This window comes from Malaya genurostris, chromosome 1 (assembly GCF_030247185.1).
Source record: "Malaya genurostris strain Urasoe2022 chromosome 1, Malgen_1.1, whole genome shotgun sequence".
NCBI lineage: Eukaryota > Metazoa > Arthropoda > Insecta > Diptera > Culicidae > Malaya > Malaya genurostris.
The window spans coordinates 9380161-9395957 of NC_080570.1; the positions used below are offsets into that span (position 1 = coordinate 9380161).

Here is a 15797-nt window from a genome sequence, read left to right on the forward strand (position 1 = left end):
TATTATTATTATTATTATTATTATTATTACTATCATTATTATTATTAGAATGACTCTTGCATACCGAAGATCGTCGATACATTTCAGACCAGCCCATTGTCTCGTACTGAAATTTCGAGAAGAATCAGATATCTTCGAACTTTGTAGCATCAATAAAAATAAACTACAAATTTGTCGTACCTAGCCTGCTATATTAGCAAATTATAAAAGAATTGTTTCAAGTTTGGAATATATAGTTGTAGAATAGTAGCTGTTTAATGTAACTAATCTGTATTTTAATGTAGGTACATCGCTTCAAACTCTATTAGTGAAAAAGAGGAAATCCTGCACAATTCATACAATCAATCAACTAACTGATATTCGGAAAAGTGATGGGAGCGTATCAGTTTTTTCGTATTCACGACATCCAGTTATGTCTCTGACATTACCCACCCACCTTTTTTTTTATATTTGAAACACGAGTGAAACACTGCTGGGCTGCCAGTTTTTTTTTGTTATAATTTCCATATTTAAATTTTAAAACTGACATAAATTATGCATCTAGAACTAGAACACTCCTGAACATGCCCTTATGCTGTCAAATTTATAAATGTTATACGCTCTCGTTCTATTTTACATTTGTTCCAGTTTCAGTTCTATTATAGATCGCCCGTAGAAAATTTCCAACTGCTGAATTTAGAGCAAATTTAGAGAGGTTTGACTTCTCAGTGCCACAGTTTAATTGAAACAGAAATGTTCAATGATTTGAAAACGAACATTACACAGAAAAAATAATGAATGTAAATCAATAGTATTACAAAATGAACATTATTTGAATTGAAAATTTGATCGAAAGCCCTCGTAAATGTAAAATTATATTGGAATGCATTAATTGTTTAATGAATACGACTGTATTTTATTTTAAATAACGCCTTATTTTACTTTAATGTGCTGTGAAATATCTTTATATTCTATTTACTGCTCCAAATATGTTCATGTTAATTCACAAAATAGTTTTGTCTGTAGAAATGCTCCTAGGTGCAAATCGGTCCGTTTATTTTATCTTTTGATTATAATAGTGCAATCAATGAATTTTTATACACATCACAAGGGAGCAGCTCGATGGATACAAAGTCTGATCGATCGATCGCAGTAGGCGTGCGCGTCGGACGTAGAATATTGTCAAAATTTTTGACATTTCTCGGTTAATTTTTCAAAAGGGCGTATAAGCAAGTGACAGTTTCTCTTTGTTTACTTTCTCTTCTATTAATTACCAATCGGTTTCCACGTTGATCTCTCAACTCTTTGCATGAAATGATACCCGAAACTTTCGACTTTCAAACAAAATAGTGATATCAAAGAAAATCTTTTTAATCACATCACAATAATCGAAAGAGAGAGTGATGAAAGAGAAACTGCCACTTGCTTATACGCCCTAATGAAAAGTCAATCGAGATTTTATTTTTCCTCATTTTAATAGAAAATGTAATAAAGAAAGCCTTTGTGATTGTGTTTCTATGCTAATAAGTAGGAGTGAGTTCTAGTTTCGTGAGGAGACGTGTAATTTGAGTTACGAAACCTTCATTTATTCAAATTCATAGAAACTAGCCCATGAAGTCTTTTCATAATTACCGATATTCTGTGTGTTAAATTGGTGATTACATGGAACTAGTGATTATGAAGTACTCTGGATTTTAAAGCTTTCTGTTTGATTATTCAATTTTCTTGAGTGAGTGACATATCCAAGCGCGACATTTTCTTGAGTGAGTGAAATATGTTAAGCGACATACTGAACGAAATACACGTACAGTTTGTTAGAACGGTTTGTTGTTTTTTTCCCTACAAATGTAGTGTGAAAATTGAGTGTTTTTGGCAAACGAAAGTCCTTCATCGGACCAACGGTTCAACATATTGGAGCAACGAAGGACTTCCGTTTGAACTTCTTGCTGAGGCTCGTTTATTTCACCTTCAGTTCCATTATGCATCTCCCTTATAAAATATTGAGTTGGTGATGGGTACAATCTAATTATTAAATGTCAACTCTGAATCAAGTCCTTGTTAAAATGCTAAACCCGTAGATTGGTAATGGAAAAGGTAATTTTGTTACACGACCGATCACTGCTGGAAAGTCGAACTGGTGCTGGTGTCTACCGTCGTAAAAATCAGATTAGAACAATCTCATCCACCGGATAGATACTGTACTGTGTTGCAAACAGAAACTTTTAGCGAATCTGAAATAGATTAGTTTATTTCTGTTGCGATAGTTGAGCTGCTTTGAAACCTGTTAATTCAATTGGTTCGAGTGATTGTTGTTTACTTTTTCATGAAATTGCGATCCTTCTAGTATTACTGGAAACAAGTAGGCTGATGAGCGGACTAGGACTGGAGCTACGAGTGATTTCGTTGGTTTAGATTCTACTCTGACAGCAAATTTAGTAAAACGTGGAACTCCAAGAAAGTAAAAAGTTAGAGTCGGTAAGGTCTATTATTTTGCCTGAAGTACCCGAAATTTGGTTTCTGTTTGATTCGAGATGGGAGATGACCTTCACCCAGTACACCATTTAATAACACATATTTCTACTCCGATCAATCCTTTCCATCAGAAAAACCGGTACAAATTTCGGGTGATGACCAATTATATGAAAACATAAAAACAATTCAATGAAAGTCAAAATTCAGTGTAGAAACCGGTTTACGTCCTCAGGGTTCTATTGTCATTGAAAGTAAAATGCACAAACCAACAAAAACAACAGAAAAACACAAAACGTATTCCTCATAATAAACGCAATCGATGTAGCCGTTTAACCTTGGTATTGAGAAGCACCCCAAAAAAAATGAGACCACGCCGTTGGGTCGTTGCATAATAACCGAACATCAACGATCACCGGTGGTCAACAAACTCAAACCACTTTCAACTGCTGCAATCGCTTGTTGACTCATTAAATCCCGATGTACGAAGTCCGACTGATTCATTTGTTTGGTTTTCATCTTCTGCTTCTTCTTCTTTGGTAGGTTTCTTCGTTGGAGGTTGTGCCGGTTTCGGTGTCACAGGCGGCGTTCATCGGTTGTGGTGCCACCGGTCGTACAAGGCGAAACTGCCCCTCCGGATTATCCTGGCCATCTGCTACTCGATCGCCGGTCAGAACACGATCTACGATTGGGTTCGGGATCATCGCATCCATCACAAGTACTCGGAAACGGACGGCGATCCACACAACTCGAACCGTGGCTTCCTGTACGCCCACGTCGGTTGGCTGATGCTACGCAAACATCCCGAATGTATCAAAAAAGGTCGCCTGATCGATATGAGTGACATCACCAGCGATCCGGTGGTGCGGTTCCATCACAAGTAAGTATCCGCGTGGGACCGGGGATGGGGGACTAGCGAAACGAGTTTGATTAGAATTTTATGACTAATCGTGTTAGCGTGAAGCGATCATTTGTCTGCACCGAAAGAAATTATCACTTTCACGGTAGTTGGAGGAACGCTTCTCTGTCAATCTCAGAATTAACTGAAGCTAGGGAAGATAGAACAATGTGACAGCTAGGCTTAGGAACTCCACGTGACAGCAGAACTTGACTGGACAATTCGCACGAATCAGATAAACAGGTTTTCCTGGAGCTGATAAACCAATTAGTCGCTTGTGAACAATCGATCTTCAGGTTCCATTTTTAATCTATTGCACAACCGGTTCCCAAAACCCTGCAGAATTTTCAGCTGTTTCCAAGCGGAATCCGTTGAAGATCTAATTTTTCACTTGCTTTTGTGCGCGATCACCTCCGACTCATAAAATTACCATAAACCGGTGGTCGTCGCGGCATTCATAGGTCGGCCGAGAAAGGCAGACGTATTTTTGGACGTTGCCCGCCTCCAACCTCCAACCGGCATCGCCATTTTCAGGTTATGACAGAGACATAATTACTTTGAACCTACGTTGCTCCGTGCATCACGGCCTGCTCTTTCCACAGCGAAATTTGAAATTTGTCTATGACGATTACGTAATATTTCGGCATTGGTTTTACATTTTCACTCACTTCGGCTTAGATAAAACACATGGAAACGGGTACTGACACAATCGGTTTCACTTGTATTATTAAATACAAACTTCGTAAATATAACTAGATTAGTAAGAGCAGCCAAAATAGTGAACCTGACAAAAAGAACAAAAGAAAAACTAGCTTTTGAATAACAAAATATTATGAAAAGTTCAAAATAAAAATAGTACCGAAAGTAGCACAACATGAATTACGAAACTAATAAAAACTTGGCAAAACAGTAAAAATTGGCAACAATTTTAACTATACCTTATGTCTCATCATAGACTCGTCCGATTCACATTAAAAACACAAAACAGTACAAGTGACATTAATTACAAGAACAGTAATAATAGCAACCATTCAATAAAATTGCAGAAATAACAAAACATGCAAAGAATTTGGTAATAATTTTTTTTTTTTATAAATACGTTTATTTCTTAAGGCAGTTTACATAAGTTTTTCTTCGCCGTAGCATCACTTTTACATAATATTCTTATCCTAATTTAATTCTAACATAGTCACAACGTTTTGAATTTATTAAAACATATTCTCTTATAGCATAAATATCATCTTAGGTAACTCGTCATTAATTATGAAATCTACTCGGAAATATTATTTGAACCAAACGATTAACTTCTATAAATTATAAAATAAGCTGTTATTTTCAGACATTTTGTTGATAATTTCATAAACTGTTTCGAGTTTGTTTGTATCATTACATAATTTTTATTCTAATTTAGCTATTGGTTGAACTCATGGACGCAGCTGGGATCAGAACTAAGTCTTAGAAGGGGCCTTTATTAAATTGAAACTCCAATTTTCTTTATGAAATGATAAATAAGTTTCATGTATGAAAGGTCACGACAAGCAAGAATGTCTCGAACTGGGATATTGGATAGTCTACCTTGGGTACGCAAAGAATTTATTAGTTGAGATCTGACATCACGATACTCCACGCATGTCCAAACGACATGATCAATATCCCGATAACCTTCTCCGCAAGCACAATGATTAGTCTCGGAGAGCCCAATTCGAAGGAGATGTGCATCTAACGTGTAGTGATTGGACATGAGTCTGGACATCACACGAATGAAATCCCTACTCACATCCAGTCCCCTGAACCATGCCTTTGTCGATATTTTCGGAATAATTGAGTGCATCCACCGACCCAGATCATCTCTATCCCAAGATGCTTGCCAGCTGGCAAGTGTTCTTTGGCGAGACGAGCTATAGAATTCGTTGAAAGCAATCGGTCGCTCATAAATTTCACCCTCAATAGCACCACGTTTGGCTAAAATATCGGCTCTTTCATTGCCAGGAATGGAGCAATGAGCCGGGAGCCAGACTATAGTGATTAGATAATTATTGTTCAATATGTCGTTCAGGCACTGTTTTATTTTGCCCAGGAAAAACGGTTCATTTTTGCCAGCAGCGTTTGAGCGAATGGCTTCAATTGCACTCAGACTATCTGTGAAGAGGAAATAATGGTTTGGAATTAATGTGACGATTACACTCAAACTATAATGAACTGCTGCTAGCTCTGCTATATAAACAGATGCAGGTTCTTGAAGCCTAAATGAGGCCGAAACATTATTGTTGAACATACCAAACCCTGTCGCTTCTTCAATTCGCGATCCGTCCGTGTAAAACATTTTCTCAGAGTCAATATGCCTGAACTTACTTGAAAATATTTTTATGATTTCCGTCGAGCGTAGATGATCCGGGATTCCACGCACTTCACGCTGCATGGATGTATCAAAAAATAAAGTTGAGTCAGGGGCACTTAGGATGCTGACACGGATAGGAATATATCTTGAAGGGTTGATTTCCTGTGACATATGGTTAAAATATACTGTCATAAATTTTGTTTGAGATCGAAGCTCGACTAGTCGTTCGAAATTATTAATTACCATGGGATTCAGCACCTCACATCTTATTAGCAGGCGTGATGAAAGCTCCCAAAATCGATCTTTTAATGGAAGAACTCCCGCCAGAACTTCAAGACTCATTGTATGTGTCGAGTGCATGCAGCCTAAGGCAATTCGCAAACAACGGTACTGAATTCGCTCAAGTTTGATAAAATGAGAGTTTGCAGCGGAACGAAAACAAACGCATCCATATTCCATCACTGAAAGTATCGTTGTTTGATACAATTTTATTAGATCTTGCGGATGAGAACCCCACCAAGATCCTGTTATTGTTCGAAGAAAATTTACTCTTTGTTGGCATTTTGTTATCAGAAACCTAATGTGTCCTCCCCACGTGCATTTGGAATCGAACCACACCCCGAGGTATTTAAAAGTTAAAACCTGTTGGATCATTCTTCCCATCATATGGAGCTGAAGCTGCGCGGGGTCATGCTTTCTTGAAAAGACGACTAACTCTGTTTTCTCCGCAGAGAATTCGATACCAAGATGAACAGCCCAAACGGACAAGTTATCTAAGGTATCTTGCAATGGTTTATGCAGATCAATAGCTTTGGGCCCAGTAACTGAAACCACGCCATCATCTGCCAATTGTCTTAGTGTACATGGGGTTACTAGACAGCTGTCAATGTCATTCACGTAAAAATTATAGAGGAGCGGACTGAGGCATGAGCCTTGCGGGAGACCCATGTAGCTAATTCTGAATGTTGCCAAATCGCCATGTGAAAAATACATGCACTTCTCTGACAAAAGGTTGTGCAAATAATTATTTATAACCGCTGGAAGTCCATGTTGGTGGAGCTTGTCTGAAAGAACATCAATGGAAACTGAATCAAATGCTCCTTTAATGTCTAAAAATACAGATGCCATTTGTTGCTTTTGAGCGAAGGCAATTTGGATGTCAGACGAAAGTAATGCAAGGCAATCATTCGTCCCTTTATTTCTACGGAAGCCAAACTGAGTATCTGACAACAAACCGTTCGTCTCGACCCAAGTGTCGAGACGTCGCAGAATAATTTTTTCGAACAATTTTCTGATGCAGGACAACATCGCAATGGGTCTATATGAGTTGTGATTGGAAGCTGGTTTCCCCGGCTTTTGAATGGCGATAACTTTCACTTGTCTCCAGTCAGGTGGAACAATATTTTGCTCAAGAAACTTGTTGAACAATTCCAACAAACGTCTTTTTGCGAGGTCGGGCAGATTCTTCACCAAGTTGAATTTAATTCTGTCCAACCCAGGGGCGTTATTGTTACAAGACAAGAGTGCTATAGAAAATTCCATCATTGAAAATGGGTTATTAATAAAACCATTATTTGGAGGAGATTCACGTATAATGCTCTGCGTAGGAACAGAATCTGGGCAAACTTTCCTAGCAAAGTCAAATATCCATCGGTTCGAGTATTCATCACTCTCATTGCCCACGTTACGATTCCTCATTCGTCTGGCCGTATTCCAAAGAGTGCTCATTGAGGTATCTCTTGACAAACCTTCGACAAAATGTCTCCAATAGCTACATTTTTTGGCTCGAAGTATGCTCTTGTACTTGGTTTCTAAAACCATAAGTTTTTCAAAATTCTGAGGAGTTCCTCCTCCCCGTTTTAGAAACGTCTTGCAAGCATTTTGTTTTGCGAGTTTAGCCTCTGAGCACTCTTTGTCCCACCAGGGGTTGGGAGGCCTTCTGTTAGTCGTTGGCCCAGGAAAGCGTTTAGTTTGGGATTGTTCTGCGGCCTCCAGAATCGAACAAACGAGGAAGTCATATTCTTCAAGTGGAGGGAGCTCTTCCATTGAATTCAAAATACTAGAGATTCTACTTTGGTATTTAATCCAGTCGATATTTTTTGTCAAATCATATGGAATACTAGCTGAATTAGCCATACATTTGTTACAGCTAATTGAGATGATGATTGGTAAATGATCGCTACCGTGTAAATCAGGCAATATTTTCCAGGTGCAATCTAGTCGAATTGATGTTGAGCAAAGAGATAGATCTAATGCACTTGGGCGTGCAGGAGGTCTTGGGATCCGTGTCATGCTACCCATATTTAATACCGTCATGCTAAAATTGTCACAAATGTTTTGTATTAAAGATGATCTGCTATCATTGTAAACGGAACCCCACATCATTCCGTGCGAATTTAAATCCCCCAGAATCAATCGTGGAGCAGGAAGGGCTTCAACCATTTCATTAAGCTGTCGCTGTCCAACTTGTGCTTTTGGAGGAATATAAACCGAAGCTATGCAAATATCTTTGCCTTTAATGTTTATTTGGCAAGCAACAACTTCTATACTAGAAGTTGAAGGGATGTTTAATCTATAAAAGGAACAGCATTTCTTAATTCCCAAAAGCACTCCACCATACGGAGAATCTCTATCGAGACGTATAATGTTAAAATCATTAAAATTTAAGGCTATGTTTGAAGTAAGCCATGTTTCGCATAAAGCAAATACATCACATTTTTGACTATGCAATAAAATTTTAAATGAATCAAGTTTTGGCATGATGCTTCGACAATTCCACTGCAGGACAGTGATTGTATCATTTGCGGCGGGTGATAAATTATCCATCAAAAGATACAAAACCTGAGACAATTGGCCATTGAGCTGATAACTGCTTCAAAAAATTTCTAGCTATTGGAAGGAATGCCATTATGAGGGTCTTTAAGGGTTCAGATATATTGAATGCTGAGAAAATCCATTCAACAATTTCCGAAAACTTCAGTAATCCTGTTGGTGGCTGTGAAATGGAGCCCACAGGATTATTACCTTTTTCTGTGCTAGATCCTGGATTGGTTTGTGAATTTGACAAACCAGGAGGCACAGTCTTTGGTTTTGACTTTTTTTGTTTAACACGGGGATCTTTTTTTGAAGATGAAACTTTAGGTGTCTTTTTTGGTAATTTGGAAGAAGACTTCTTTCTCTTAACTGACCCTTGGGTAGTGATAAACGAATTATCTTCACTATTTTCGTCAGAGTCAGAGTCCTCTGGTTCCTCTAGATTTAAAAACCCGTTTTCGGTTTCCAAAGGGGGGACATCAATGACCGTTTTAAGCATTTCTGCATATGTGCGCTTAGACCGTGCTTTTAAAGAAAGCTTAATTTTGTCTTTGTGCACTTTAAATGCAGTGCATACTGAAATATCCTAATGAGGACTTTCCCCACAATAAATACATTTTTCAATTTCCTTGTTGCAATCATTATCTTTATGAGGTCCTTCACACTTAATACATTTTGGTTTATTACTACAGTAAGTAGCTGTGTGTCCGAATTTTTTGCAGTTCGTACAATTCATTACATTTGGAACAAAAAGCCGAACAGGGAGGCGAATTTTATCGACATAGACATAGGACGGCAACGCAGATCCGGCAAATGTCACTCGAAACGAGTCTGATGGGCGATAAACTTTTTTTCCCTCTTCATAAACTACTGAGTACAGTTGTTTGCACTCCAGTATTTTCACACCCTCAAGCATAGAGTTCTTGAAACGACCAACACCATGCTTGAGTAAATCATCTACCGAAAGACTCGCTTCGGTAACAACACCGTCAATTTCGACATCTTTGGAGGGTATGTAAACTTTATACTCTTTATTGAAATGTTCCGAAGAGACAATATCATTCGCGTGTTTCAAATTATTTACCACAACACGAATTTTATCGTTATTTACTTTTATGATCTCTTTGATTGAAGAGAATCGTGATGTCAAACCTTTAGAAATTTGGTAAATGTTTAATGGCTTTGATATACGTCTAAAAAAGACTATCCAAGGCCCAGAAGAGCTCTCCTGATATTTTTTCGTTCGTGGGGGTATAGGATTCATGCTAGGATTTACGTCCATGGATTCATCCATCACATTAAAATTTTTAATCAAACTTTAAAATAAAAAATGAAACCAACACTATACAGTACTCAATCAAAAGGAAAAGAAAAAACTTCTACCTTGAAATTGTTGTCTATCTCCGTTGCACTGCCGTGTAGATCCTCGTTGCTCTAGATGTTCTTGTTGGATGCTGATTGTTGGATGTGATGCTACTGCTACCTGACATCCAGCACCACTCGATTTCCGATATACTTTTGTCTTCGCCAGCTGCAACCAGCGCAGGTCACCGGTGTATACCTGCGTGTTGTATGGCAGTGGAAAGACCGAGTTGTCTTGTCTCCTTCTTCCTTGTGCTCCGCACCGATATGCTTCTGCACCGAAGTGCCTTCGCACCGGTGTGCCTTTGCACTCTCCTGCTTCTGTGTGCCTTTGCACTCTTCTTCTTCAATGTGCCTTTGCACTCTCCTGCTCAGCACTTGTGGCTGTATATTGTGGCCTGGGTAGAGCTTGGGAAACGCCCTTTGTTGTTTCCTTCACCAGCTTGGCCCAGCACTAGGGCTCTCTTATGCAGCACGATTTTACGTTTTAACGGCTGCTGCCAACAGGTCTCTACCTGTAGTTCAACCGTTGTCGTATTTAACGCGTGTAAACTAACCAGCGTTATTAAACTGTACGCTTCTATACACAACCTTTTCGGTTGAACGGCTATTACTGAATGATGAATTTGGTAATAATGGCGGAGGGTAAATAATGACCAATGCTTCAAAAAATATTAGTAAAGAGAAACATTAGTGGAAAACAAAATTAGTAAACATCAGATTTAATGAAAACCAAATACGTGAAAATTTAAACAAGTAAATTGGAATGTTGGTTAAGATCTGAATCAGTAAGGAGCAAATTTAATGAAAGGTAAAATTAACAAAGATAGATTTATAGCAAAAAACCAAACATCTTAAAAAAAAGCAAAATTAATAACGAGGAAATTTAGTTAAGAACAAAATGTGTAATAGGCATAATCAGTAGACAGAAAAATCAGTAAATAGCAAAATTAGTAAATAAGAAAACTGGCAGATAACAAAATTACTGAATAACTAAATTAGTAAAGGGCAAAATAATGAAGAACAAACTAAGTAAACAGCAAAATTAGTGAAAAACATAGTTAGTAAAGAGCAGAATTCGTCAAGAGCAAAATTAATGAGGGTAAAACTAGCAAAATGTTAAATTACTGAAGAACTGAATCAGTAAAGAACCAAATTAGTGAAAAGCATAATATGCGACGTGATATTAGCAAAGGGACAAAATTATTTAAGAGCAAATTTAATAAATAGCAATATTAGTGAAAAGTGGCATTGATAAATAGCATAATTAGTAATGAGCAGAATAAGTCAACAACAAAATTGGTAAACAGCAAAGTTGGTGAAGAGCAAATTTAGTACAAAGTATAGAATAAAATTTTCACAGAACATTGATAAATATGAAAGAAAAATTAGTAAAGACAAATTAGGAACAAATTAAATAAATAGCAAAATTAATAAAAAATGGAACTAGTAGAAATCAAAATTAGTAAAGAGCAGGTGATGTAAGTAGAAAAACTGGCCAAATTCTAAACTTCTGAAGAACTAAATTAGTGAATAACGAAATTAGTGAAGAGCAACATAGGTAGCGTGATATTAGCTAAAGGCAAAATTAGCAAGAAGCAAATTAATTTATGGCAAAATTAAAAAAATAGTATTAGCGAGCAGTATAATTAGTAAAGATCAGAATTGGTCAGGAAATCAGAAAAGAGTAAAATTAGCAAAGAGTAAAGTTAATAAACAGCAGAATTGAAGAAGAACACAGTAAAAAGCAGGATTAGTAAAGTTAAAGTAGCATGGAACAAACTTAGCAAAGGGGAGTATTTAATAATGAGCTAAATTAGTAAATAGCGGAATTAGTTAAGAGCATACTTTGTGAAGAGAAGAATTAGTCAAGAACAAAATTGAAAAGAAGCAAAATTAGTGATGTGTAAGACCAAAATTGATGGAGATCAAAATCAGTGGAGTGCAAAATTAAGAATTAGTCAAGAGCAAAATAAGCAGAATGTAAACTTAGTAAAAGTCAAAATTAGTAATCAAATTAGAAGTGAAGAGAAAAACTAAATAGGAAGAGGGGAGGGGAGAATTTAATAAAGAGCAGAATTAGTCAAAAACAAAGTTAGTGAAAAACAAAATTAGTGAAAAACATAATAAGAAAAAAACCAAATGAAAAAAGAATAAAATTAGCAAAGAGCAAAATTATGAAGATAAACATAAATAAACTTTCAATTGAACAAATTTGAATCTTGCATTAGAAATAGATAAATTTGGAAAAATGACGATAATAGCAACCATTCAATAAAATTGCAGAAATAACGAATCATGCAAAGAATTTGGTAATAATGCCGGAGGGCATATAATGACCAATGTTTTAATAAATATTGGTAAAGAGTAACAGAAAAAGTGGAAAACAAAATTAGTAAAAATCAGATTGAATAAAAACCAAATTTAAAAAAGTAAAGTGGAAAGTTGGTAAAGATCTGAAATTACAAAAGCTAAGTTGGCGAGAAACATAGTACAGAGCAGAATTAGTACAAGGCCAAAGTAGTAAAGTTAAAATAGCATGGAGCAAATTTAGTGAAGAGAAAATTTAGGAAAGGGGATAGTTTAATATAGAGCTAAAATAGTAAAAAGCGGTATTAGTTAAGAGCAATATTAATAAAAGGCAAAATTAGTAAAGAGCAAAACCAAATAGGAAAACTTGCAAGAAGTACAATTACTGAAGAGCTCAATAAAATGCAAAATTAATAAAGAGCAAAATTAGTAAGGTAAAATTAGTAAAGAGCAAAATAAGCGTAAAGTGAAGTTAGCAAAGGAGAGAATTTAATAAAGAGCATAATTAGTAAAGAAAAGATAAGAAGCTAAATTAGTGAAGAGCAAAATTAGTGCAGAGCAAAATTAATTAAGAGCGAAATTGGCCCATATCAAAATCGGTTAGAAGCAGAATCTAAATTAGTAAAGAGCAACATTAGTATAGAACAAAATTAACAAAGAGGAGAATTAGTGAAGAACGTACTTAGCGAAGTACAGAATTCGTCAAGAATAAAATAGGTAAATAGTAAAGTGAGGGAAAACCAGATTCGTAACGAGCAAAATTGATAAATAGGAAAACTGGAAAAGAACAAAAATGCAAAATTAATAAAGAGCAAAATTAGTAAGGTAATATTGGCAAAGACCAAAATCAGTAGAGGGAAAAATTACGAATTAGTCTAAGACAAAATTAGTAAACGGCAAAATTAATGAAGAGCAAAATTTAATAGGATAACTTGTAAGAAGCAATATTACTGAAAGTCTAAGTCAATAAAGAGCAAAATTCGTAAGATGCAATTAGCGAAGAGCAAAATTAGTGTAGGGTGAAGTTAGCAAAGGTGAGAATTTAATAAAGAGAAAAAATAGTAAAGAGCGGAATTAGTTAAGAGCATAGCTAATAAGGAGCAGAATTAGTCAAGAAAAGAATTGGTAAAAAGCAAAGTTAGTAAAGAGCAAAATCAGTAAAGAGCAAAGTTGGCAAAGATCCAAATCAGTAGAGAGCAAAAGTAAGAGTTAGTCAAGAGCAAAATTAGTAATAGGCAAAATTTGCGAAGAGCAAAATAAGCAAGGTAAAATGAGCAATGTGCCAAATTAGTGTAGAGTGAAGTTAGTAAAGACGAGAAATTGATAAAAAGTTAAATTAATAAACAGCAAAATTAGTGAAGAGCAAAAATAGTAAAGAGTAAAAAATGGAAAAGATCAAAATCAGTAGAGAGCAAAATTAAGCAAAAAGCTAGTTATTCAAAAATTAGAAAATAGCAAAATTTAGAAAAAATGAGCAAATAGCAAAATAAGTGACGAGTGAAAAGAAAAACGTTGAAGACTACGATAAGTAAAGAGTTAAATTAGGAAAAGCTTAAATTTCATAGAGACATATTAGTAAAACACCAATTTAGAAAAGAACAAAATTAGTTACGAGTAAAAATAGTAAAACTGAATCACCAAAGTGGCGGAAAAGCGAAATTGATATGACCGTGAGTTGATTGCACTGAAATAATCGGGCCAATATTGTGCAGCTGGTAGAAATACGATCCTGAGTGAGTGTTTGATGTCGCTAATGGTTAAATAAACTCGAACAGCATTGCTTCCCAAAATGAGACACTTCCTATTTCGTCCCGAGCGATGATTGTGTCAATACATTGGCAAAAAAATGAATGCTAACACTGACCGTGTCACCCGTAGAAATTTTCCGAATGTAAAGTTCAGTTGCCTTCACCGAGACGGCGCACTCATTGACATTACTGTGTTTGGTTTTTTTTGCATTCAACCTTCTACTTAAGTCATGGCAAACATGATGTCCAGTTCGTTATGCAATGATAGATTTGACGAACCGGTTCAAGAGTGACTCGCGAGGTTCGACGTTTTGTCAAACGCTGTCACAACTCGATAGCAATTCAAAAATCAGTGGTTTTTAGTAGGAAAATTCTGATTTATAAAAATCTGATAATTTTGAATACCTTGTCATTTCGTGTGAATCTTATCCTATTCGAATCGTGCCTGACCGGTTCACGACAGGAATTTGAATATATAATCTAACGATTATTTATGACAAATTATAGGGATTTCTCAAATCTGACAGCAACGAAGACCAGCAGATGGACAACAGACAGAAATCGGCTTGTTCGCAGGTGTTATCGAGATGAATTTGGTTCGAGGTCGTTCGAAAGTCAAAGATTCATGCCACAGATAAATTAATTCAGTTTGCCATAACATGGCCATGGGTTTCTTCATCGCTTCCACGCAGGCTTGGTTAACTGGTTATCGAACATTTGGCCTCTGTCGTAACTGTCAAACTTTCACGTCAAAAGCCGCCGGGCCTGAATCGATTCGACCACACGCACATTATAAGAAAATCACTCATAGACTCATATCTATCTGACTATCTTTCCAGTAACTTCATGTTGATGAAGCTTCTGTTCTGCTTCTTCCTGCCGACCTTCATCCCGTGGTACTTCTTCGGTGAAAACTTCCGTCTAGCCTTCTTCAGCCAGTGCTTCGTGCGGTTCGTGCTGAGTCTAAACTTCACCTGGTCTGTCAACAGTGCTGCTCACATCTACGGTCATCGACCCTATGACAAGTAAGTGTTTGCCCGAGTCACTAGAACCGTTCCAACATTGATCTATCATTTCGTTTTTCTACAAAAAGGCGCATTCGGCCAGTGGAAAACAAAACCGTTGCGGTGGTGGCCATGGGCGAAGGCTGGCACAACTACCATCACGTGTTCCCGTGGGACTACAAGGCGGCCGAACTGGGCAACTATCGGTTTAATGTGACCACATTTTGGCTAGACGCCTTCGCCAAGATCGGTTGGGCTTACGACCTGAAGGAACCATCGAAGGAGCTGGTCAGGAGAACGATTGAGAAATACGGTCAGTCATCGGGGGGGAAAAAACAGACGGATCAAACTCAACCCACTAATTGTCGATTATTTCTTTTTTAGGAGATGGAACCCATTTGACCGTTTCGTTCAAGGATCACGTCGAGGTGCCGGATCCGACGGAAAACACCTAACGCGTCAGCGGGTGTGTAATCGAGTTTTAGATTGTGATCAACCAAATCTTCTGGTTAATGTACAGTTTAAGGGGTAGTCTAAGTGCAGCCAGATGATATAATAATACTAAGTATGCATTATGTAATCAACATCAGCTCATTATTACCGGGTCTCATAAGATGGGAACGAACTTAAAACTAATACACATTTTTTTTTACATTTGAACAAATGCATTTTATTCTGTTCTTGTAAGGCAGCATCTACGAGAATGAACTTGACATACGCCTAGCACGAAACACAGAAGTGAGACTGTCAGGCTAAAAGCAATGAAGTAGGTAAACTTTCTGTTTGTTTCAAATTGTAGAAGGCCTTGACTTTTCCGTTCAGTTCGGTAGCAGTGAAGCCAAAAGTTTTGAAAATATTCGCTAGACCCACAAAAT

At 36.9% G+C, this 15797-nt stretch overlaps 1 protein-coding gene across 1 annotated transcript in view; it reads left to right on the plus strand.

The window, feature by feature from the left end:
• LOC131439241 (acyl-CoA Delta-9 desaturase-like) overlaps positions 1–15584 on the plus strand; it is a 21501-nt gene extending 5917 nt beyond the window's left edge. Inside the window, exons 2-5 of the mRNA XM_058610430.1 lie at positions 2992–3328; positions 14758–14943; positions 15012–15235; positions 15307–15584. Of these exons, the coding sequence (XP_058466413.1) occupies positions 2992–3328; positions 14758–14943; positions 15012–15235; positions 15307–15377 (818 nt within the window). The 3' untranslated portion in view covers positions 15378–15584. The remainder of the gene's footprint in view (positions 1–2991; positions 3329–14757; positions 14944–15011; positions 15236–15306) is intronic.
• The last annotated feature ends 213 nt before the right edge of the window (positions 15585–15797 follow it).